Consider the following 24,548-nt stretch of genomic DNA (forward strand, 5'->3'; position numbering starts at 1 on the left):
GCGAAAGCTAGTTTATGCAGGGCAAACTGTCTGGAGAGTATTCTCAGGGGCAGAGGCTGGGACCTGAGCAGCCACAGGGCTCTGATGGAGTGCCAGCACTGGAGACTACCAGAAGCCACAACATAGCACGCAGGCTTCTGCAGGAGTCCTCCGTCCCCTCCGAGTCCCAGTGAATTACTGGAGCACCACCAAGTCCTTTAACTTGCATTCAGCTTAAAGGAATGGAAGTGAGGGGTGTATATCCACACTGTGCCCACTATCAAGAAGTGTAATTACACTGGGAGGAGGGCCCGTGGAGGAACTGTTAAACTACATGCGCCCTCACCAAACTCACACCAGTGTGCATTCCAGAGGTTTTTAGAAATAGTTAAGCCAAGGTCTACATGTTCATCCTGCAGTATATTATTTGGGAGGGGGTGCGTGACTTCACTGGTTCGACTCCCCCTAAGAACATAACACGCTCTCACATTACAAGTATGTGCCTGCTGTGTTGCATAACTGGATCAAAAGAGAAGCGACCGTCCCCCAAAATAAAAAAGCTGTACAACTAATGAGGACACGCAGTGGGAGTGAGAGTTACAGAATAGTCCCAGTTTCTATTAGCTGTCTTTTCTTCCTGTGGGTCACTCCTAAAAATATAGCTCTTGTGTATTAAGTGCTTTAAGGGACAGAGCCTAATAGTTGTGGACTCCCAGCATTTAAAAGGTGCATTTGTGAGTGGGGATCTTGAAAAATAACCAATGTTTGATTAATCCCTGTAAAAAGTTAGACAGGTTAAGAATGTATTAATCAACAAAATACAACTGACTTATTCTTAGCCAAGTAGAAGTAGATATAATGTTCTTAAATGAAACAAGTAACACATACTCCAAGTGTCATCAGTTGAGAGCTGCTTTGACTGGTCGATTAGTTGAACAATTTTCAAGCAAAATGTCAAACATGCTGGTTTCAGCTTCTTAAATGTAAGGATTTGCTGCTTTTCTTTGTTGTTATGGTAGTAAATGAAGAGTCTTTGGGTTCTGGACTATTGGCTGGACAAAAAAGGCAATTTGAAGATGTCACTTTGGGCTCTGAGAAATTTTGATGAGCATTTTTGTCAGTTCTTTCACACTTAATAGATTAATGATGAATCTTGAAAACAAGGGGCAGATTAATCGATAATAAAAATAATATAGTGCCAACTTCACATCAAATGGTAGCCTAATATAAACCTTTGCTATTGTAGAACACACCTTGTATTGTTGATACAAGAATGGGTTCATCCAGTGCATGTTTTGTGCAGTACAAATGACAAGTTGTTCAGATTTGTTTCACCTCATCGGTTATCTTTTGTCAATTAAATAATGACAGGCAGAGTGGGAGCAAGAGCAGCAGTTTGCAGTCAGTCGTTTGTATTTCATGACTCAAATGATGTACAGGTTGAATCATTCGATCCAAGTACCCAGTTTACTCCGGGTCTTCTGCAAAGATATTCAAATTTAACATTTCCACAAAGTAAAAACTTAAAAAGGCGTAAATTTTAGTCTTTTATATATTTTTTTGTTTATGTATTATTAGATTAGTTTAGCTGACAGGGAGGGAGAAAGCAATGGGGAACGACAATGAAGGCCAGATGCATACCAGGGGCGATGTGGTTCACAGTCAGCACCTTAACTCCTAGGCCACAGGGGGGTCCTGTTTTATGGACCTTCAGTCATTAGTCAGTTTCTTAATAAAAAGACCAGCAGTTAGTTAAGACAGTTATTTAAATTTGTATCTCTACTTTTGAGTGATCAAACAACTGAATGGTGCTCAGTTAGGTCCAGGTGTACTTCTGAGACTTTTATTTCTGTTTCTGTTTCTCTGTGTGCGTTGATGTTTAAGGTGGGACAGTCAGAACCTAACTTGCAAACCTAACATGTTACTTCCTTTCCTGGCATTCCTTTACTTGCATCATCTGATTATCTCATTGGGAAACTGAAAGCATTTGAGAAGAAGTGAGTCGAGATTGATTGATGGCTATATATTGTGATACACTGTACATGCATCATCCCACCCTAACTTTCCACAAAGGCTTAAATCTGGTTGTAGTTCAGGTCCTCTTCCTGCTCCTCTTGAATGTCCACAGTATTTCGATGAATCATTTGGACGTTAGGTAATGTGAACATGCAAAGCAGTTAGCTTTATCACCTGTTCTACTCACACCGCTGTCTCACCAGTACAGCTCTCAACCAGCTCTTCAGGTTGCTGGTATTGTGAAGCAGGGCACAAGGACTGTTCTCTCTGTTGAGCTGTTCTTTGTCTTGTCCCTAAACTCCTCCTCTCCGAAGCTGCCATTCTCCCTCGTCTCCTGTGCCTGAGAGCCAAGTGGACTAGTCTGAATGGCTGTTTCCGCATGTGCTGTCCCTGCCGTAGGAGTGCTAGGATGTTGCTCTTGGTTACAAGCAATCAGTTGGTGTCTGGTTACCTCACCTTGCCGCGTCACTGTGGTGTATTGTACTCTGAGCAGCACTAGGCCTCTGGAAGGTTCACTGTTTGCTTTGAATCCTCTTTAAGTTTCGCCCGGGGGTTAGAGTTCAGCCATCTGAAGCTTGTTTTGCACCTGCTCAGAATTTTTTTTCCAGGAGCTTGGATTAACGTCGACAAAATCGTCTGTGGGCATGGGTGTTTGTTTTTCAAGGCTACTTGTAGGCTTGTTCAACAGAATCTGGACTTTGATCACTTGCTGTTCACGTTAAATGTTGCCAGCTATGAATGATTAAGCTGTAAGGTAGGAGTCAACCCTTGAAGGCAAGGCAGTAAAACAGATATGTGGAATAAATATGGATGACACGCATTCTTTTATTGGCTGATTATGATCAAGACATAGATATATTTTGTCATTGGAGCCATAATTGTACATTATCACATCCCATTAATGTTGTGATTTTAGTTGTGTACGGTTAAATTCTTGAGCGCAGCTGTTCAACATGAAACATTAAGGCTTCTAACTCCAGTTACTTTTTTTTCATCAGCTGTGTAAAGAAAAAATTTTTTAAAAAGTCAAGACATTAAGATATTTGACAAAATTGGTCGCTCATGGTGCTGTTTTGTTTTTTTTTGTTTTGTTTTTTTTTTTCATCCCAACGCCTCCTTTGTGTGATCACATGAGCAGCATAGGCTTCTTGTTTTTCTAGCTGCATCTGCTGGTCTGTTTGTCTATCTGTGTGCTGTGTGGTGTGATGGCCTAGCTTGTTCCAGCAGCCTGGGCACAGAGCACACTGTGCACAGCAGGCTAATGAGAGCATTCTTAATGAGGAGGTCCAGGTGGATACATACATCATCCCCCGGCTCCTGAGCAGCGACTGGATTTACACACCTATGACAAATGGTCATGCATTGGAAATTGTTGGAGGCCTTCCCTTTTTTTAACCACACTAAAGAGCCCACATTGAACTTAATTAATCTGTATAATTAATTACCTGACGTGAGACATTACTGGATGTGTAAGGCAGAAACCATCTGTTCTTGGGGTCATTAATCAGCCTAAGGATTCGCTGAACCTTTCCTCTATCCACTGCGGCACTAACTGAGACACAAAGCAAAGAAAAAAAGATCTTGGCCTTTTTATTCAACATTTTCAATACCATTTTAACTTGCATTTATCAACCCAGAGGCCCAGATGAGTTGTACATGTTCATGGGCCTATTTTTGGGGTGCTGTTGACTCAGTTTGTTTGTTTCTTCTGACGCAGAGTACAGTCGCTTTGAGTCCAAGATCCACGACCTGAGGGAGCAGATGATGAACAGCAGCATGAGCTCAGGATCAGGCTCCCTGCGCACCAGTGAGAAACGCTCCCTCTACGTAAGGTAAAGCCGCAGCACACACACACCAGCACACACGGTTGTGCTTGCACTCACAACATCAAATGCTAAAATCTGTAGTCAAAATAGCCGCTGTTGTATAATAAACCTCTACCAGCCTGTGGGGGAGAATAAAGCCTGAAAGTTCATGTTGTCAAAAGATGGCACACTGTCACTGAGTGCAGCAGCATGCCATATATCACATAGACCATATGATAAAACCTAACACTTCAATCTGAGGTGCTGGTAGCGTTTCATTTAGGGCATAGATTTGATGCTGTTAATCATCATCACAAAGCTGATGGACAAGCGCGCCCTGTCGTCGTCTTGATGCCGTGTTTGACATTGACTCTACTTTGTGTAATGTAGATTGACAGTGGGGCTTGTTGAAGTGACCTGTGTTATGACAGTTTGGGCCGGTCGCCAAACTGGATGGAGGCCCATTTAGGAATTAAAACAGGTGGCATCCTCTGCTCACATAAATACAGCGAGTCACAAAGGACTCACGAGGGTCAAGGTGAAAGGACTATGTGATGTAATAGTCCAAGTGCTTCGCTTTATTTCTACTGAAGCACTAATGCGCATAACTTAACCTAAGCCTAACTGCTACATTACTAGATTGATTTGACTATAAAGACAAAAGTATCCAGACACACCTCTATATGGGTTGTTTTTCAGGGGTTGGGCACGGCCCCTTAGTTCCAGTGAAAGGAAATCTTAAGGAGTCAGTATACCAAGACATTTTGGACAATGCTATGCTTCCAACTTTGTGGTGACAGTTTGGGGAAGACCCTTTGCTATTCCTGGTCTGATGAGTTTGGTGTGGAAGAACTTGACTGGCCCACACAGAGCCCTGACCTCAATCCCATCAAACACCTTTGGGGTGAACTAGAACAGAGATTGTGAGCCAGGCCTTTTGGTCCAAAATCAGTGTCTGACCTCACAAAAGCTCGACTGTATGAATGGTCAAAAAGTCACCAAGAAACACTCCAACATCTTGTTGAAAGCCTTCACAGAAGAGTGGAAGCTGTTATAGCTGCAAAGCTGTCAACGTATTATGAATGAGTTGTCATTAAAGTCTCTGTTGGTGTAATGGTCAGGTGCCCCAATACTTTTGTCCATATGGTGTAGCTGAAGTTCAGTAACAATGCATCCAGACACATCAGAAGTATATTGGTGCTATCCTATTCGATGCCAGCTATAGAAAGCGGGGTGTTAAGCAGTTTGTATCATGCCTCTCTGGCGAGGCGTGTAGAGCCTAGCCTGCTCCTGTGCAGGTGACTAAGCCCACTGTTATGTTGGAAAAGCTGTCTAGTTAGCCAGCTGATGTAGGAGCAGCCATGTCCTCCCAGCCCAGCCTCAGGAATGTGGAGGCGTTAAGCCTGTAAGGTGTTCACAGGGAAAGAAACAGTATCACGTGTGCTTACATACGCTCTGCAACACCCTGTAAGTATACTGAGGTGCCATATCATGATGAAGACATTGAATTTTACCGTCATTCTTAAACATACTGTTTGTTAAACATGCTCTCGTTTCCCTGTAAAGATGGACTGTGAGATAAGCTACCCCTGGATTCCATCAGGGCAGTTTCAGCACTACTGTTTACTTATTGCCAGCTGCTGTTTCAGTTGTCCAGAAAACTTCACTAAAAATGTTTAAGAAGAGGAGGAAATATATGTTGGTCACAACATGTGTCCACTGGGCCATAGCGTATGGCCTGTAGATATAGGCTTGTAGGTCAAACTGAGTTTAAACCTGTAGAGCAGGTATTAATACCTTTTAAGAAATGGCTGTGCTGTTTTGCTTTACCTGTCTGGCAAGGTTGTGACGCACTCAGACAGACAATAAACAGAGTATGTTTGTGGTGGGGAGTATGTGGCAACAATTGGACACGTCAAGTGGAAACAAATGAATGGTATGCTTTAATAAACATGTTAGATTTGACATCCACCTTATGTTTGTATGCCGACAAGGACACTTGCTGTTTGACTAAAATGCAGTAAGTGACTTGTCATCAGATTTTAATTCATGATCCTAATGTCCATGTATCTTTAATTAAAGTCGAGTCACATCCCACATGCAGGCAATGATAAGTCAAACAGACAAAGACCAATAATGTAAAGCAGGAACTTCATGGCTGCCTTTTTGTGCCAAGTGTGGACACAGAGTAATATGATCTGGGTGCATGTGGAATCTCTGCACGCAGATTCAACATAAAGGGAAGGAAGGAAGGAAGTCGTGTAACCAAAGCCCTTTTTTTCTTTGTAGAGCTTTGTTTGACTATGATCGAACGAGGGACAGCTGCCTGCCCAGCCAAGGTCTGAGCTTCTCTTACGGGGATATCCTCCACGTCATAAATGCTTCTGACGACGAGTGGTGGCAGGCGAGGCTGGTCACGCCACACGGAGAGAGTGAGCAAATTGGGGTCATTCCGAGCAAGAAAAGGTACAGTCGTCCTTCGTTTGCAGTGCACTACCGCCAGACAAAACTGTTGTCACTACTACCATTCATGGCTGGCCTAAAATTTATTTCTTCCTCTCCTTTTTTCTTCTTTTTTTTTTTTAACCCCCAGAGTGGAGAAGAAGGAGCGAGCCAGGTTAAAAACAGTCAAGTTCCATGCCAGGACAGGCATGATTGAGTCTAACAGGGTAAGTGTAGAGGGCCAGCTGATCCCTGCCCTGGTGTCTGAGAGGCTGTCTTCAGAGCTGCTGCTGGGCTCCCAGGGAGATGGCCTACTCCCCCCCTACCCCACCCCCTGAGTGTGGGAAAGAGACCAGCACCTGCTCACTGAAGGGAGCAAAAGAAAAAAAAAAGTGCTCATATTACTGTATAGATTACACAGGAGCTCCACAGGGATGACAGAGTCTCTGCAACCGCCACAGCTCGTGCACTCAGTGATATTAAGAAATGTGCACTCACAAAATGTCTGCCCGTTTGTCAGAGGCTGATGTGTCAGATGTAATTTGCACAAGTGTAAATCAGCTGTAATGTTGTGTCTATAATAATGCATCAATAATGCAAACAGATTCGATTTAATGAAAATAGTACTTGTTTAACTTGGTGAAGAGAAGCCTGTCTCCAGCACATTGATATTCCATTCATTTTCACCCATTGCCTGCTTCTCATTTTCATTATCTGACATGTGCTGTTTGTTTACATTATGTTTGTTTTTTTTTGTTTTTGTTTTTTTGCATGGTTGTCAGGTACTTTCATTGAAACCCATTCTGTTTTTGTTTTCGCTCTCTCATTGACCCCCCGCCCGCCCGCCCCTCTTGACCCACACATCGACAAGCAGCCAGTCAAAGTAAAGCGCAAAAAAAGCTTCAACCTCTCACGCAAGTTCCCGTTTTACAAGAGCAAGGAGAATATTGTGCAGGAGTTGGTGGAGTCTGAACGTGAGTACCAGCTGTGTGATCAAGGGGGTGTTTTTTTTTTCTCCTCTCTTTCTCTCTCTCTGTCATCCTTTCCCCTTCATGCTTCAGTTCTGTCTTCTCAACTTTCATCTTTCCGCTCAGCTCCAGGGATGGTTTGTGTGCTGGCACCACTATGATCCCTTTCGCACTGTCCCAGAGAGATGCCCCACATGCAGAGCCAGCACCAGGCTGGAGATGTGGGCTTCTCTCTGGTGTGTCTGTGCATCTGTCTAAGGGCTCCAGGAGTGTCCAGCTGTGTGTGCTGCCAGCTGTGTGTCTGTGTGTATTTGCATGCAAGTTCTTGGCTGCATTAACACACAAGCCGTCTAACACTGTGATGCTGTTCCTTGAATAAGTCTTGATCAATTCTCCAGTCAGTCACTGACCCACAACAAGTAAAATCTCATTAACTGGACTGAAGCTTTAACACTTAACAGGTCAAAATCCCATTTTAATGGGATTGGGCTTGTGTAATTGAAAGGCCATGGCTTACTATGAACAAAGTGGGGCTCAGGCTTAATGAGTACAGCACAGCGCCATGTGTCAGTGGGCCTGGCGAGCACTACACAGCACTCCTCTTCCTCTCTGCCCAACTCTCACTAACCTCTTCTTCTTCCTGTCTGCTCTCTTCTCTTGGTTTCTGCTCTCACCTGTCGGGACACCTAGGACTTCCCAGGGTTAAGCGATGACTTTTATGGATCAAAGAGTTTGAGTAAGTGTGTGGTTGTACTGTGTCAAGCAGCAGCTGTCCCCTGAGCTCAGAGAAAAAAATGCTTTGTCACTGCAGACCCAGCTGGGAATGCCAAACCACACACACAGATGTATGTCTGTGCTCACAAAACACACACACACACACACACACCTAAACCTACTCAGATTCACAGTATATATCAAATATGAATTCAGAAGGGAGGGTGAACAAGTGTACGCTTGTTCTGAAAGTCTCACGAGTCTTTACAGTAAATGTTTAGCAGAGTTTTGTCAGATAAGGTCACACACAGCTGGAATATATCTGTCACCAGAGAAGGCCTGGTTGGAAACACCTTTTTTTTTTTTTTTTACCTCCAGTTCCCCTGAGTCAGCCAGCTCCTGCCTCCCTCCTGTGCACGGCGTAACGCCTGTATGTTTTCTTTGTCTTTTCCTTGATACGAGATCCGCTGCCACAGGCACAGATCTAGCAATAGGAAACACTGGCGAGGGAATTACAGGTCATTTGGGATATTGTCACAGGAAACACTTAATTTCCTATTGCTTGCACCTAAAACCACTTCCCTAATATTGTGAGAGCATGGCTACCGCACCAGACGAGACTTCTGCTTTCTTTACCCCCCCTTCCTTTACTGGCCTACATGTTGAGGAACAAAGTGCTTTTTTTCCTCAAGATTATTGAGGCAGGTGAAAATCATTTTCACCCATAATAATTTGTTTGAATTAAACTGTGGCTATACTGTTTTAGAGATTAAGTTGCTCTCTTATGTTCTTGCAGAATGTCTGACATCCAACACAAGCGACAGTGAAAGCAGTTCGAGTGAGTCATCTCAGTTTCTCGTGGTCTTTCTGGTTTGTTTTACACTGCCCACATAGATGAATAACACGGTAGATTTAACTTAACGTGTGAAATGACATCTATGAATTAATATTCCTTTTGGTGTTATTTTGGCCGATTTTGATAATGATTGCATTGTATTTCTTTAAATGCGATGTGAAAATAACTCCCAATGGGTAGATGGAAAACTGGGTGCTGAATCCCAAAGTAATAAATAATCAGAAAGAGAGGCTAAGTCAGCACTCCAGTTTGACTGTTTATATTGCTGCACAGATATGACATGTAAAACATCTGATGAGGATTTTGTCATGTGTTATTACAGAGGGACAGGAGGACACAATTCTTTCCTATGAGCCAGTGATTCGACAGGAAAGTGAGTGAATCACTTTTTTCCAACTCATAATGCACAGTCAGACTATGGATTGTGTATTTCCACATGTATTCTCACGTGCCATCTCTGTATCCAATGCAGTTCACTACACAAGGCCTGTGATCATATTGGGTCCAATGAAGGACAGAGTAAATGATGACCTCATCTCTGAGTTTCCCCACAAGTTTGGCTCCTGTGTACCCCGTGAGTTCCCAGCAACAAACAGATCCAGGCAGCACGCTAAACATAATGGCAGTGACAAAAATAACCTTGTTCCATTCCCCACTCGCAGATACGACTCGTCCAAGGCGAGAGAACGAGATGGACGGACAGGACTACCACTTTGTGGGCTCGCGAGAGCAAATGGAGAAAGACATTCAGGATAACAAATTCATCGAGGCTGGCCAGTTCAACGAGAACCTCTATGGGACGAGCATCTTGTCTGTCAGAACTGTGGCTGAGAGGGTACGCACCAGGACTCTGTAGGGGTTGGGTTAGCACACCGGGTTTGGTTGAATTTGTATTTTTATGACCAGAGGAATGTTAGGTCGCCTCCTAAATCAGAGCGCAGACATTTGTGATTAATGGTCCACTTCCAACTCCCAAAAATTTATCAGTAGACAATTTTGCAGCATTACAAGACCCACAATCAAACCTTGATGAATATGTGGCTAACTGGTGTATTAAAAATCAAAAAGTTTATGGTATTTTAACACAAACTACCTTCACCTGCCAACAGGGGAAACACTGCATTCTGGATGTGTCTGGGAATGCCATAAAACGACTGCAGCAAGCACAACTTTATCCAATTTCCATCTTTATTAAACCAAAATCCATCGAAGCCCTAATGTAAGTTTAAGCTTTTTTTAAAAAACAAACAGACAAAAAAAAACAACAAGATATTAGTGACCCTAAGTGTGTCTGTGATACTAACACATTACTTACATTTTACAGGGAAATGAATAAGCGGCAGACATATGAGCAAGCCAATAAAGTGTTTGACAAGGCAGTGAAGCTGGAGCAAGACTTTGGAGAGTATTTCACAGGTTGGTCTAATTGCCCTATTGCTCTGGGTCACTGATAAATATTTGGTGATATTTTTTAAAAAATATATATATATATATAAAATCAGATGTTTGGCACTTGTATTAAATCATCAATCATCATTTAAAAAAAGTTGCACATTCCCATCAGACGTTTGGATAGCCCAGAGTTTAGTCTTCAGTCATTGTGGTTTGTCTGATCAACAATCCAAATCCTAAATAAATTTAACTTGCTCAAACTAATTATAATTATTTATAATTAATGATTTATAATTCTAAATATTAAACTAATGCTTTTAGACACAGAAAATTCTGGAGTCTGGAACCGGCAAATATTTGTCAGTTTTACTTGACTTAACAACGGAAATGATTAACTGATCACTAGAATTGCTGCCGATTAATTATCCATCATCTCGACAAACAACCTGTTGTTTCCAACTTCAGCTGTGATGCAAGAAACAAATGTCATCTGCCTCTGTGCTTGTGTCTCCAGCTATTGTACAGGGTGACTCACTAGAGGAGATCTACAACAAAATCAAACTAATCATCGAGGAGCAGTCTGGTCCCTACATCTGGATCCCCTCCTCAGAGAAGCTCTGAGCTCCCTGCCGTCCCCTCTGCATCGGTGCAGAGCTCCCCTCCTGCCTCCCAGAGACCCCACCCAAGCCTAAACAGCCCGTCCCCTCCTCACCTCCTTTTTGCAGATATGTTTCATATCAAGTTTTAGTGTCATCATTATGTTACTCTCTAAGTGAAAAAGAAGTCTTATCACCATTACTGTGACTGTGCACACCCCTGCATGAGTTTCTCAACAAATCCATTCAAAACTGGAATTGCCATTCCAAAGGAATTTGTCAAATGAAAACAAAAGGGAAAAGGAATAAATCTTTTTGTGAACTGGGACTGACTGAAGATCAGAATGTTTTACAGAAATCTGGAGAGAGAGGAGTTGGGATTCAAAAAGAAGCTGCAGGGAAACAGAGACAAATCTTAACAAGTTGGAACACTTTGTAAATGTTCATCAAATCACATTTAAAAAGACAAGCGAGATGAGAAGTGAAGACCAATTAAGGTTTTTTCTTTTTTAAAGAAAGACTGGATAAAATCGAGCCCTGCTGATGGTACTGTTCAAGGAGTCATCTCTCTTGTTTATAATGACTGAGGAAATTAGTGGAGCCTACAAACTGGTGATCTATTTATCACAAACCAGCTTGCTGTTTGGTCGTCTGCCAGTTGTCTGTTGCTGCAGCTGATAAAGACATCTCGGGAGGCAGATCAAGAGGAAGAAATGTGTTGTGAATCTCTACATTTATATTATGAAATCACAAGATAAATGATAAAATCCCACTGCGATTTTACTACATATTAAAATCTACACACTTTACACTTCACTAGAATTGTCAGTTTGGAGGTCTGTTAGATTTCATTTTAGGTTTTTCTTTCTTTCTATGTGGGATTTTTTGCTTGTGGTTTTTAGCTGCTCTGTGTAAAGGACGGGGGTAGAGAAGTGTAACTGGGCTCTCTGCAAAACACCAAACTGCCTTACATCAAATACAAATTCTGTCTTACAACTACCTGTTTGTCTGTAAAGGAGGTTGCACACTATTGATGAGGAAAAGAGAGGAAACATTCTCATCTTTTTCTTACTTTTTTTGTGTCCTCCAACTGCCAGGGGGCCTGACTTCAGTGCAATAGATAAAACAAAGTCTCACCTCTGTGGGCGCCTTTTCTCCCCTGTATTTCATCTTTTCTTCCTGCGTAATTTAAACAAGAATTTGGCCATTGGATTACAGTTTGGAAAGCCAGAGCCTCCTATGTTGAGCAGCAGACCACCCTATTACACTCTCTGCCTTCCAAGAGGATTCTCTTCTGATTGAACAGTCAAATGGTACTGTCCTATCTGCCACCATGACGGTGGCCTTAAAACGGGTAGAACAAGACAATAATTGTATTGGATGTCCTCACAATTAAAGACTCAATATAACCTGTTTTGGATTGTCCCCCTACCAAAAATAACACTAAAGTTGGGTTTGATTAAACCTATATGCTTTGTGTATCTATAAACGTATGAATTATCAACAAATCTGTTGGCGGTTGCTGACCCTGTGTTGAGCTCTTAGTGTGTCTCTGGTGAGCTAGACCGGCTCAGGAATCTGAACGTGCAGACACCATTTCCTACACAACTCAAAGACCGTGTTTGAGCAATGACAGAGAGGTCATAGCTGTCAAAATGTGAACAAACAAGTACTAATAGTACTGTCGCTTAGTTAAAGGCATATTCAAGTAAACCGTGTAATCAGGCTGTATTATGTGTCTTCTGTTTTTCTCGTGAGGCGGGGAGCTTGTTCAAGGCCATCGGTGTGGTAACCTTTGAGTTGGCTGTATGGCATCACGAGGATTGAAACGACCTGCTCCGCCCTCGCATGCAGATCTTGGCATGAGAGAGCACGTCTGAAGAAGGAGTGCTGTGCCCCCTGATTGTGAGCGTTCTCGCTTTCTTCCAATGCTTTTTGAAGAGTGCAAAGGGATTTTTTTTTTTCCGTTGTTGTTCTCCCTTTCAGAGAGCCAGACCCAAAAGGAAGTGATAACCTAGACCTCTGGGTCCCCTGCTCTCTCCCACCCACAGAGCACCTGTACCTGCAGGCATTTTCTGAACAGGTGTACCCACCTGCCAGGCACCACTGCTAAACCAGCTGTCATTATGTGTGTCAAAACCAGAGTTCAGGGAATAACCGAAGGGAACAGAGCCATTTATAAACTGCTTGCAGACTGTTTCAAAGGGTGTGGTAGCTGTACAATGTAAATAAGCCCCCAGCAGATCCCCCTCACCTGTGCTTCATGCATGTGTGACTCAAACTGGGACAAACATGTTTTATAGACCACAAATGTCAGGTAAGTAAAGTTTGAGCTACTCTTGAGATATAATTTCCATACAAATGTGCTGTATTGTTGGTATTTCTCTTCAAATGCCTATTGGAAAACTTAACTAGTCAGTCGGGAATTCAGTTCCCTCAAGTAGGGCCTGTCTACATGTGATTTCTTGTGGAACGTGTCTGGGTGTATAGAATTTAAAAAAATTATATATTGTAAAATAAAAGAGATGCAGGCAGAAACCTACACAATATCACAGAAACCAGGAGCATTGATCAAATACATTGTTAGAAATTTAGCACTGGTCCTATCTGGTGTTTAGTTATACTACAGCTGACTGTTAACAATGTGTGTGGTATTCATACCTCAGTCAGCCATGTCAAAGCCCAAAGAACTTGATTTCATTTTACTCTTTCCATTGAGGTTGTGGTATATAACGAGATGGAACCTGAATGCCTCTGTGTGTATAACTGATGAGGGTCTTTGTTCTGATGAGAGAAATGATGACATATATGCTTTTATTTTTTGGGTGGGGGGGTCAGGGTTCTTGTTTGTACTTTTGGGTGATGATGTTTATGTTATAGCACATCTGTGCAGTAAGTGCTTGCAAACATGAACCCTTTGATTGTACAGTAGTTTCCTTCCTGTCGCAGCAGGTGGTACAGCCCATCAGGACACTTGGCCTCATGGTTTTCCCTGTCCTAGTCATGAGGGAACACAGTCCTGCAACTTTTGTTTGGGTTTTATTTTGGGACTTGATAAGAGTTTATTTGTTTGAAAATAAAATATGTGACTCAGTTATGATTTTGATGTTCTTGTTATTGTGCTTAAAGTGACCCAGTGGTTTTGAAAGTAGTTGACATATTACAAATACACAGATTTTTTTTTTTTTCTCTCTCTCTCTTTGAAAGCTGTTGGCATTTTAGCCTTTATTGACAGGAGACGTGGGGGAAGAGGTGCAACAAAAAGTCCCAGGCTGAAATCAAACAAGGAACAAATGTGGTATGTGTCTTAACCACTAGCGTTCTGGGACAACCCACAATTGGATTAAGACTAATAAGTGGCATATCTGAAGAACATTTTACCACAACATTAATAACATTACGCTGCAACAAACTGAGGTACCGGGGCAAAAAGTTTACCCTCAGAACGGACAGATAATGACAAGCTGACAGCAGCTGACCTTCCCCAGTACAGTTATTCTTCCATGGTGTGGTTCTTGGCATTGTCCAACTTGTCCAATATTTCACTGTAGAGACCAGACATCTGTGGGTACACAAGAAACAGCTGTGTAACTTCGAAAGGTCTGTATTGATTGATTCCACATAAGCCCTGTGTGTTGCTTGCTCCAAAGCCTTCTTCACATGTGCCTAACTAGCAATATAATCCAAACTATCATGCTTCTTCCTTCCACCCCTCCCAAATCAGCTTTGTACCTGTGTCTCGTAGCTCTCCTGCAGGGATCCAAGGTAGCGGACGAAGCTCATGGCGAGGCCACACCACTTCTCAGCCTCGGGGTACTGAGCCATGCTGTACAGCAGTATCCCTGTGTTCCAGGCCCGAGTCAGCAACCACACTGTCTCTATCTCTGGGAAGTCGTCCGGCTACAGAGAAGAGCAGGAAGATTTTCAAAAGGCCATTTAACGGAGGCCACCTGGGCAACTCACTTGAGCCAAGAGATGTAAGTGAAGTATGGAAGGAAATCAGTGTTTTTGGTGGAAAAAGCTTGTGAGTAACTTTGATCCAATCGTGTTCTACTGTATGTTAGCCTTTACTATTGCTTAGGAGTCATAAACAGAGCGCAAACAAACTCAAAGGTCTATCATTTCTAAAGTTTCATTCATTTTTCGCACCACTTTAATCTTGGGCTTTCACTTTGATCCAAAGAATTCCACAGCTTTCGAGTAATAACTCAATATGAAAGGGGAAATATGCACTGCCTCCAAAGCAGTGTACTGTCTCAATAATTTGATGCCTCTTTCACAGACACATTTCACCGGCAGTGTGATGACTTGTACAGCACATTAACATTCAAATTGGCAGGAAGGGGGTGGTGAATGGAAGCATCTGCTAACTGAAGCACGACTGAAAGCCCATTGATAAAAAAGAGGCTTCTAGAACAGCAGGCAGGCATGGAGTGGAAGAGAGGGGGTTAATTATATAGCAGGGAGAGGTTCTGTTGGAAGGAACAGGAGGTGGGAGCCAAGAGATGGCGCTGTGTGATTGGTGCTGACTCACTGCAGCTGCAATGATGGACAGGGCCTCCTCGTAGTAGTCCCACACCTCCTCTAGCACGCTGGCGTCCATCTCTGATACACCACTTGGGAGGGATAGCTTGATCAGGCTGTGAACGCACATGCTAAGACAGAGACACAAAAACAGCCACACAATCAGGAATCCTTTTCATCCTAATAAGCACTTTGTGGGAATGGATCATTAATGAAATGTCAAGTGTGTTTTCATGCAGAGCAATGATGGAAATGCCTGCAGCGGGCCAGGTCAGCCTGTGGTTGTTTCTTGTACAGAGAGAGAGCAACCCTCAAGGCCTTTCTACAGAGCAGAGGGAAGTGAGCTGGGGGCTCCATGGCTATAGCTATAAACAGAAAAAGAAGAGGCCAGCATACTGCAAATACTAGAATGTGTTCATTTCGTTAGGCATGTATTCAGAGACTATATTAAGGGGATTGTTTGGATTTTTTTTTTACCTGCAATGGTTTCTAGCACCTTGGTTTCGACATTTTCAAGCTCCAAGACAGACTCCAGTATCGTCTCAACCTTGGGGTCATTCAGCTTAGCACAAGCTTCAAATTCATAAAGCAGCAGCATTGTGTCTACTGGGACTGTTTGGAAGTTTCCTGTAGATACATGTTCAAAACACACTTGTTTAGCAGCTTCCGATTCATGTGAAGACGTGCAAATAAACATGTCTGTTGTCTGACTGTTGTCACTGCTTAAGCTACCTGAGGCTTTCAGGGTTGTCCAGACCTCCCGACACATCTGAATGTACTCCAGAGCCTGAATAAGCTCCTCAGTCTGTGAACCAAAAGGGAAACACAAAACAAGCATTCTGGATTCACCGTTGCCACCTAGTGTTCAGTTTCTCTTCAAAGGCAGAGGGGTTAAAAAAGAAACACCTACGCCAGCACCAGTAATGTGGTTAGTCACCTCTCTTTTCCACTGGTCTTGGTAAATTTCCATCCATTTTGATGGAGAGTGTGCTAAATGTAGGAGATGGACAGAGGGAGTGGGTGGCACACCTGGTCAGAGAGATCACACTTTCTGTAGAGCTCCAAAGAGGCAGCAGCAGCCATTAGCAGACATGTCTTCTGCCCCATGAGCATTGTGAAATCAGCAGGGCACAGCTGGGAGAGCTACGGGTTCATGCAGATGCAAATTCATGTATGACAATCGACCTAATGCATAACGGTACAGCATTTCTTGAATAATACTGCATTGCCATGTTGATTGCAATAAACGAAGCCAGTGGCTCGTGATCTGAAGGTGATTTTGAGCACAAGACGAACTCAGAATTTGTGGTAGGGAAGTATCAGAAAAAATATTCTCCTCATTCAGGAACTAATTTGAAAAATTCCCACTAAAACAAAATAGCTTATCTCAGTTTGTCTTGTGTGCTTTATCTTAATGAGAAACGTTTATTTTTCTAAAGCAATATTAGATCCCTCTCCAGGTATAAAACTGATTAGTTCACCTGACGAAGCTAATAAGGGCACTTGCCTGGTAAGAGAGCACAGAGAAATCCCTCATTCTGTCAAGGCAGCTTTCACACTGCAGAGCCGAGTTCCAAGCTGCAACAGGGACACACACATGCATGCCCACATAAAACGCACAGAATGTGTGCAGAATTTTAAATGGCAGCATACTATGTCTGATTAAAGTGACAGGAAGAGAAAGAGTCTTAGTACCAATCTTCCTGAACCAGTTGGCTTCTTCTGCGCGTTGCTCAACAGTCAGGCGAGACTGGTGTGAAAGTTTCTGCAGGGCTGCAGTGATGGCCAACAAGACATTTGTGGATTATGATGCACATCAGATACTGTAGCTGAGACATTTCGTCCCAAAGTGCAGTTTAACCCTTGACGCTTATGTGCTCACCCATTTTTAGATATGGCAGCAGGATGTCCAGATTCACATTCCTACATGGAATGATGAAAGACACTGAATTCTGTGATTTGTTTTCAACAAAAACATCAATAATATAACCTTTTTTGGGTGCTTCCCCTTCCCCTCACCTCATCTCATCACTCGATTGTTCTATTGTGGAGAGCGCAAGTCGAACCAAACATCTATAAAAAGATGAATGGAGAAACTGGTGTTGACCTCCTTTATTTCACCTACTAACTGTATTACACACTGTAGGAAATATAGGTCAGTGGATCACAGAGGTGTATGGAAAACTAACACACTCGCTACAATCTCACAGCACATAAGCCATCTTTACTGAATGTTGTCACTTTATGTGTGAAACTCCACCATCATGTTTTGTTTGCACAGCCTCAACATATACACACTAATTGCCTCAAAATAAATGAAATAAAAATGTGTGATATAAAATTCATTACTTCTGTTCTCAAAGCAAACCGTAAAGGTAAACTAATTCAAGGGGATATCCCAAAAAAAACCCATTTTGGTTCAAGACAGCAGTATGTAAAGAAATGTTTAAGGTGCAAATGTCAAGAAACGTAGGAGAAAAAACAACCTATGACTGAAAAGTCTCCTTTTAAAAACACATTACTTGCTGAAATGTTCATATCTGTCCATGTCTATCACAGCCATTTCTATTATGCTTTCCAAAGTACCGTGAAATAAATACATTTTGCTTGCTTCCTTTCGCTTTCCAGCTTTCTTGTCAGAATATGTGTAAATTATGTATCTTGGTGTTAAACTTTTCATTCGTGTATTCACAGACCTGAGAGCATTCAGAACCTGAGCTTCATCTTCGGAGTTCTTACACAGACTCTCCAGTGCCTTAATGGCAGTTTCCTGCTGTTCATTCTGTCACAGGGGAACATCCTCATCAGCAGTCACATTCATCACAATCATGGTATGCTGAAGACAAGATTCCCACACATTTTCCATTTAGCAAAAAAAACCCTAAATCTTACCCTCTCAAACTTCTGATCGCTAGTCACTGTGTGTTTGTTGATAGTAGTGTTGGAAAAATGTCTACTAAAGTTTTTTTTTTTTTACAACTTATAAAGATCCCAATTAAATTCTATCTGTACAACAATGTGAGCTGTGTAATGTGCCAAATGTACTACTGAATCTATTTATGTAATCAGATATTTATAACAGCAACACTGTGGATCTCTCAGAGCAGGACTAATAAAGGTTTATCTTAACTTGTCTTTTCCTGGAAAGTTGAAACATGCCCACATCCCAAGACCCCTACCGATCACTACAAGCAACCTCATCGACCAGTATGAGTGCAGTGACTCAGAAATGATCAATTACCAGCTAGAACCAGTATTAAGGCCTAAAACCAGGTTTATCATGTCGTATAACATCATAATAATATCATAAGACTGGGAAATGTCACCACAATTCCACCAGAACAAGCAGGTTCTTTCCCATGTATTTCAGAGAATGTATGACTGAGGTCCATTACCTAGTAATGTATGCTGTGATGGGTCCTACCTCTAAAGCAATACGAGCAGCCACACTGAGGAGACTGGAAGTGACATTTTCAGACAACAGCAGTCTGTCCTCACCAGCCACAGGACTCATGGACAAAATTCTGATCGCATTCAGTGCCTCTGCAGCTGGTTGTAATAAACAGCCTCGTCACCACAGAGAACATGCTGAAAATGTACACTGCTACCACGCATGCCTGTGCTACATATTCTTCACACAGCTTATGCTTTGTAAATACCTTTCTCCACATTATTCTCCAGCACTGCAATCTTGTAAACAATGAAGTGAGTAAAGATGTTGTCAGGATCACATCTCTCTGCTTCTTTAATTGTTTCTTTGGCCTGACAATCACAGATAACACAGATTTTCAGATACACAAAAACATATAATCACACGCATAAACTGGTGGCAAAGACAAAATACATGTTGAGTTAGGACATGCACCATCCACTGCAGCCCCCGGACAGCACATTTATTTGCCTGACTTGCTGTTGTGGTTCTAGCTGTCTTACCTTTTCTATTTGTTTCAGTTGCAGGAAACAGGAAGCTCTGTTCCTCTGCAGTTTGGCTGTGTTGGGATCCATTTGACCTGTCTCAAAGAAACTCAGGGAGTAGTTATACCACTGAAGAGCCTCACAATAGTTCCTGTCCTGGGAATAACGAACAACATTAAGTTACCATTTGTTTATCCCTGTGTGAAAATTAAACTTCTGTACTGAACCTATACAAAGAATAAACAAGGTCAGGTATGTTACACCTCAAAGTGCTTGGATGCTTTATCCCACAGAATGACATGCAGACATGTGAGGGCCTGTGGAGTCAGCTGTTTTCCTCTATAATAGTCTGTGTGGGTGTAAAAATAATAGAAATGGTAATACAAATACAGAGGCATGTTCACAGTGCACAACCTGAGTTGCTATAAAATTCATAATGTAATTTTAAATACAATCAGGCTTATACTACAAGTGGAATAATAATAATAAAAAAAATACCAGTGATGATATCTTCTATTTTCTGTTTCCCCAAAAGCTCCTTGCCTTTCTGCAGCAGTAGCTCAACATGCAAGACAAGAGCAGTTCCCAGGTCAGGGGACGACTCAAAGTGCTGACACACACGTTTCAAATACTCAAATGCCAGCACATCCCTAGAATAATCAAACCAGTTATTATTCAGAGTTGAATAGTATGTGTCTGAGCAATCCTTCGAAGAAAATGTGTGCATGTTCATGGTAAGCTTTATGTGTGTCTGATGACTCAGCAATGATTTTGAAAATTTTACCTGTCCTTAGACATGAGGAGTTTCACCACGCTCAGACACAGTTCAAGAGAAACATTAGCTTCCATCACCTCATTAAGTCCTGAAAACAAATTTTTATGATCTGCTTTAAAATAAGCCTTTAAAAAAAAAACAGGAGGGTCCCAGTACACAATCTTGTATTGTTGGAGATTGAGTAGCTCTACTCCATCACCTAATATAACACCATACTGACATTTTTATGACTGGTTACTTATATTTCTGCAGCTATTAAACTCATCAGTAGACATTTTTGATACATTTCATTCTTAACTCTATTTCTCTAACCTCTCAGACACTGAAACCCCACTGCTGTCCATGTTAATGAACTTCATTATAAATAACCGAATAGGGTCGGGTAATGAGTAACCTGTTCTGATGTGACTGTCTGAAGCTCCACACCTCAAGAGTATTCTGATCTTTAGGTACAGCCCAGGGGCGCTCACAAATACCTGCCAAATAGCAGAGAACCATTAGGTACAGAGCATCTCAGTTAAATATTTAAGTTAAATGTGAAAATGATTTCTTGTATCCCACCTGGTTAGCTAAGCTGACAGCATTAAGAGCCTTCTCTTGAAACCTCTCACAGTCCCACTGTAAATAAACAGTGGCAAGGAGCCTCAAAACCTTGGCCTGTTGTGAGGAAATATGTGGAGAGTTTTAAAAAAAAAAAAATTTTTTAATTTGCACCCAGTGATTGTACTAAACATTATATTGCACTTTCTTACCTGGACTTCAGCTCCAGGGGCATATTTCACATTCATTTTCCCAATGTCATAGCTTTCTCTAAAAAATAAGAAGAAATTCCTTTCGTAGTACATGGTTTCTCAGCACTTTTATGTAGAAATTAAACAGTATATTTACCTCAACCAAACTGCACTGTCCTCAAACTTTTGCATATTGTAAGTGTCTAGTCCAAAGTTGTAGCACATAAGGGAGATGTATGCAGTCTGCATTGAAAAACACATTCGCAGTTAGCATCCCCCACACTTTCAAAAGCAATATGTATGGTGAATGTGAAACAACAGTATATAGTGTTCCAGTGATAACAGAACAGGTTGTTGTTGTTTTTTTTACTTCTTTTGGTAGTCGTATAAGCATCTCTTTACAGCGCTGCATATAGACTACAGCCTCGTGGTTATTCCCTTGACTCAGGGCCTGCAAAAAAGAGACATGAACTTCTAATTAAATGTCAGCAATATAACATTGACTGTTAGCACAGAATGAGATTTCCCCCTCTCATTGTTTCTCAGTTCACATTTCAGCTGTCTCACACTTCACACTGCAAGTCTGTCAGAATAGCGCTTCCTCAGCTGCCAAATATCACAAGAACAAATATTCACATTGAAGGTGTTGAACATCACATGTGCCACAGCTCACCGATTCTGCCTGGTATGAGAGAATCTGAAGCAGCTCCTTCTCTACATCCTCCTTGCATGAATTGATGTCAACTGTGGCATCACCTCTGGACATTAGTTGGTTATAATAAGTTTCCAGGCTCTAGGGATATTCAATGTTGAGTAATTTGTAAAAACAACATATTTTTCTCTTCTCTCTTATTTGAGCTTTATTTTTTTCTTCACCTTCACAGCAAGTCTTAAGAAGTTATCTGCCATCTGGGGATTTTTGCAGTCCAGCCAGGTTCTCCCTGTTTTTCTGGCCATCTGTAAAGATTAGACAAACAGACCTTGTCCTCCTGAAATGTTGAAGACTCATAGAAGGTGCCAAAGATATTTCTTACCAAGATTTGCATGCGGATGACGCCCTCTGTTGGATTCGTAGGCTCAGAGCAGTACAGAAGACTGCATGCGACATGACACACTGTGAGGATGGTGACAAACATCTGAATGTGATGTGACACAACCATGACTACCCATGCCTGCAATCCCTATGTTGTGTCAACATTTCAGATGATATGTCCGAGCATTTTCAAGTGTCACGATCATCAAAAAAATTATCACATGAATGAATACTGCAAGCAGAAGTGTACCTTTGGCTTGCTGATTTTTACTAATAGTCATGCCCACATGTTTAGTAACTGCCCAGTTCCACAGCTGGACAGCACACTCCTCAAGCTGCAATATTAAAAAGAAAAAGAAACATGCATGCACCTTACAAATTCTGCAAACTTACTGGCCACATAACGATTACATGCTATAAATGATATTTGACTTACTACTAGGTAAACAGATCTGATGTAAAACTTCATGACTCACTTTATGATTACAGCAGTCACACAAATTTTTTTTAACCTTTTTTCAAACTTTTCAAGTTTTCTTTTTTTTTCTGCCTTTTTAATTTAATATTAAAGTCAGAATGTAGTCAAACTCACTCACACACTTATATTTACCTGTGCATCTGGTATTTTGAGGAAATCCCCCCAGCCAGAGACCTCAGAGAAGAGTTTCTCTATCACCTCAGGATAACCGCTTGGTTGTTTCTGCAGTAAGTACTCTGTGAGACCTGTGTATGAGTCAAAGCAAATTAAGACGCGTTGACAGGACATGAACCCAAGACAAAAGCAGACACATGATACAGCGCATCAGACAGTATTGTTTTGCCCACTACACTGAAAGCAACATGAAAAAAAATGCATACCAATAAGCCAACTTCACGTCTAAAGTGTTTCTTGTGGCAATTTTAAAGATAATTTTGATAGTTCTGAAATGTTAAATTTTATTATTTGCACTTTATAAATATGTTCAGTTTATTAAAATCTTCACCGACTAGCAAATTTTCTGTCCAAAGACCTTATTTGTTTAGTACTAGCTTATTTAATTGCACACTCTTCGGACCACTGAATCGTTAGTCGTTATGTATATGTTCAGGTTTAGATGAGTATTGGTGTCGAAAAACTCTTATTAGTTTGCCATATTAATGGCTGTGTTAAACAAAAAGATTCAACTTTTATTAATTTTGGACATGATGATTAAGATAGCGAGGTTAAGGAAATAGAAGTCAGTGCCAAAGTAACGGTTACCATAAACAAGCTAACATAGCTAGTTAGCCTTAGCTAAGTGCAGCTGGTTGGAAGGTTTGAAATGTCAGTTAACTTTACTACAGATGCAATTTGTAACCAAAACGGTCCTAAACAAATACTTAGCAGTCATAGCAGTTAGATCAAGTGAACGTGACAGCTACTCACGTTTCACAGATGAAACACACTGCTCCATGTTTTACTTCTCAGTGAAATACATGCTCAGGCTAGCAGCTAGCTCGTCACCACAGCGGCTCCTGCTTGATTGACAGCTGTCAATGCCCGCGAAGTTTGTCCAGGAAGGAAAAAGCGTAAAGGTAACTAAATCTGAATTTGGTGTAGTAGTTAACTTTGAAATACTTCTTGTGCCACCATATGTTATTTTTACACTATGACTGTTTGATATTGTTCAGTTTAATGTTGTTTGATGTAATATTGTATAATTATAATAGTGGTACTTAGTGAAGTTACAGTTTTTACTGTTAGCTTACTATGGCATGCTGGGTTTTTTTTGTTTGTTTGTTTTGTTTTGCTGCCTTGTGTGTGTTGAGTGTGTGTATTTCACGTAAGAAACTTTGACTTAATAAAAATAAATAAATAAATAACAACTGCAGCAGATAACCTCAGTCATGGATGCACTCCATTTAGTGTCATAACTGCTGGCATGGGTACGTTACACAACCAAAATATTACCTGATGCTAACATATCAATATTGAAATATTTTACTCTTTTCTAGATACTAAATTTACTTTAAAAGGCAGAACCAATTTCACTTTTGTTATATTTTAATGTAGTGTTAATTTTGTATATCTCTGGTCCAGGAATATGAAGAACTTCAGCACTGTACTGCAGGTCTATATTTACAACATGTATACTGCATGTACTCCACTATGTTTGGAAGCCAATACCCTTTTATTATTAAGCCATTACAGGTCCATTTAACAAAATAATAACCAGATAGTTTCCTATCTGTGATAAATGGAGACCTTGCTACTTTAAAACAGCCCAGAAATCAGAGCAGGCATGCACATTTAGTCTGTTTACAGAGAACTCTATGTTTCTAAAACAAGAAGTGGCACCTTACACATGACACTATGTCTGCTAATTTTATACATTTAATTTCAAAATATGAATTTTTATTGGATTGATTTTTATATGATTTTTTTTAATGCTAGCCAATCACTAACGCAAAATGTTTATTTAAAAAAAACCTTCACATTGCATAGTTTTGCAATCTTTTGCTGACAGCCCAGATCTTGAACTGTGAAAGAGCTACTTGCATGTAAAATTTGATGGATGATTTGTTTCCAGAAATGTTCTGTGTGGTACAGACTTCTGTCCATTACCCTGACTTAAAAACCAACCATTTTTAATCTTGCTGCCTTGTGAGAATTGGTTTTGTCAGCATAGTGCACTATAAATCTTATTCGCTCACTAACATTTACTTGTTAAAATTATATTCCTTCCTTCCAAAGCTGCAGTATGAATGGGGTCTGGAGACTGTGGCATTGTTTCCACTCTAGACTGAACTACAGTCATTTGATCAACAGGGCAGACAGTAAGA

At 41.2% G+C, this 24,548-nt stretch overlaps 2 protein-coding genes across 16 annotated transcripts in view; one reads left to right on the forward strand and one right to left on the reverse strand.

The window, feature by feature from the left end:
• The window catches only part of dlg3 (discs, large homolog 3 (Drosophila)), a 76,220-nt gene extending 62,352 nt beyond the window's left edge, over positions 1-13,868 (forward strand). For 12 of the 14 annotated variants that reach the window (XM_046405583.1, XM_046405584.1, XM_046405578.1 and 9 more), the window contains 11 exons: positions 3,713-3,827; positions 6,090-6,266; positions 6,394-6,469; positions 7,117-7,216; positions 8,721-8,762; positions 9,103-9,153; positions 9,253-9,354; positions 9,443-9,615; positions 9,890-9,999; positions 10,105-10,196; positions 10,687-13,868. In XM_046405583.1, coding sequence (XP_046261539.1) covers positions 3,713-3,827; positions 6,090-6,266; positions 6,394-6,469; positions 7,117-7,216; positions 8,721-8,762; positions 9,103-9,153; positions 9,253-9,354; positions 9,443-9,615; positions 9,890-9,999; positions 10,105-10,196; positions 10,687-10,793 — 1,145 coding nt within the window. In that variant the 3' untranslated portion in view covers positions 10,794-13,868. Of the gene's footprint in view, positions 1-2,107; positions 2,750-3,712; positions 3,828-6,089; positions 6,267-6,393; positions 6,470-7,116; positions 7,217-7,900; positions 7,947-8,720; positions 8,763-9,102; positions 9,154-9,252; positions 9,355-9,442; positions 9,616-9,889; positions 10,000-10,104; positions 10,197-10,686 lie in introns of those variants that run through there. The other 2 variants (XM_046405591.1, XM_046405592.1) reach the window with 2 other exon arrangements.
• An 89-nt stretch (positions 13,869-13,957) lies between these two features.
• Positions 13,958-23,270, reverse strand: tex11 (testis expressed 11). 2 transcript variants are annotated; one of them, XM_046405593.1, is made up of 29 exons: positions 23,152-23,270; positions 22,357-22,469; positions 21,997-22,081; positions 21,748-21,827; positions 21,590-21,670; positions 21,387-21,506; positions 21,084-21,164; positions 20,871-20,956; positions 20,735-20,792; positions 20,544-20,639; positions 20,377-20,458; positions 19,992-20,070; positions 19,706-19,857; positions 19,471-19,556; positions 19,226-19,363; positions 18,952-19,054; positions 18,717-18,841; positions 17,989-18,074; positions 17,312-17,365; positions 17,175-17,215; positions 16,988-17,065; positions 16,800-16,870; positions 16,322-16,435; positions 16,025-16,097; positions 15,770-15,919; positions 15,549-15,657; positions 15,303-15,423; positions 14,501-14,668; positions 13,958-14,330 (listed from the first exon to the last, which is right to left on the reverse strand). In XM_046405593.1, the coding sequence occupies exons 1-29, from the start codon at positions 23,177-23,179 to the stop codon at positions 14,262-14,264; spliced, it is 2,727 nt and encodes a 908-aa protein (XP_046261549.1). In that variant the 5' UTR covers positions 23,180-23,270; the 3' UTR covers positions 13,958-14,261. The 2 variants fall into 2 exon arrangements, 1 of the variants encoding a protein (XP_046261549.1); XR_006844828.1 differs by lacking the exons at positions 13,958-14,330; positions 15,549-15,657 and having other exon boundaries at positions 14,530-14,668.
• Positions 23,271-24,548: the final 1,278 nt, after the last annotated feature.

This window comes from Scatophagus argus, chromosome 12 (assembly GCF_020382885.2).
Source record: "Scatophagus argus isolate fScaArg1 chromosome 12, fScaArg1.pri, whole genome shotgun sequence".
Taxonomy (NCBI): domain Eukaryota; kingdom Metazoa; phylum Chordata; class Actinopteri; family Scatophagidae; genus Scatophagus; species Scatophagus argus.

Bases quoted from the DNA above. Each gene is read 5' to 3' on its own strand.
- tex11 (XM_046405593.1), bottom strand. From the start codon at position 23,179: ATGGAGCAGTGTGTTTCATCTGTGAAAC. The intron at 22,470-23,151 runs GTGAGTAGCTGT...ACTCATACACAG, and splicing joins GTGTGTTTCATCTGTGAAAC to GTCTCACAGAGTACTTACTG. The intron at 19,364-19,470 runs GTGTAACATACC...CGTTATTCCCAG, and splicing joins AAGCATCCAAGCACTTTGAG to GACAGGAACTATTGTGAGGC.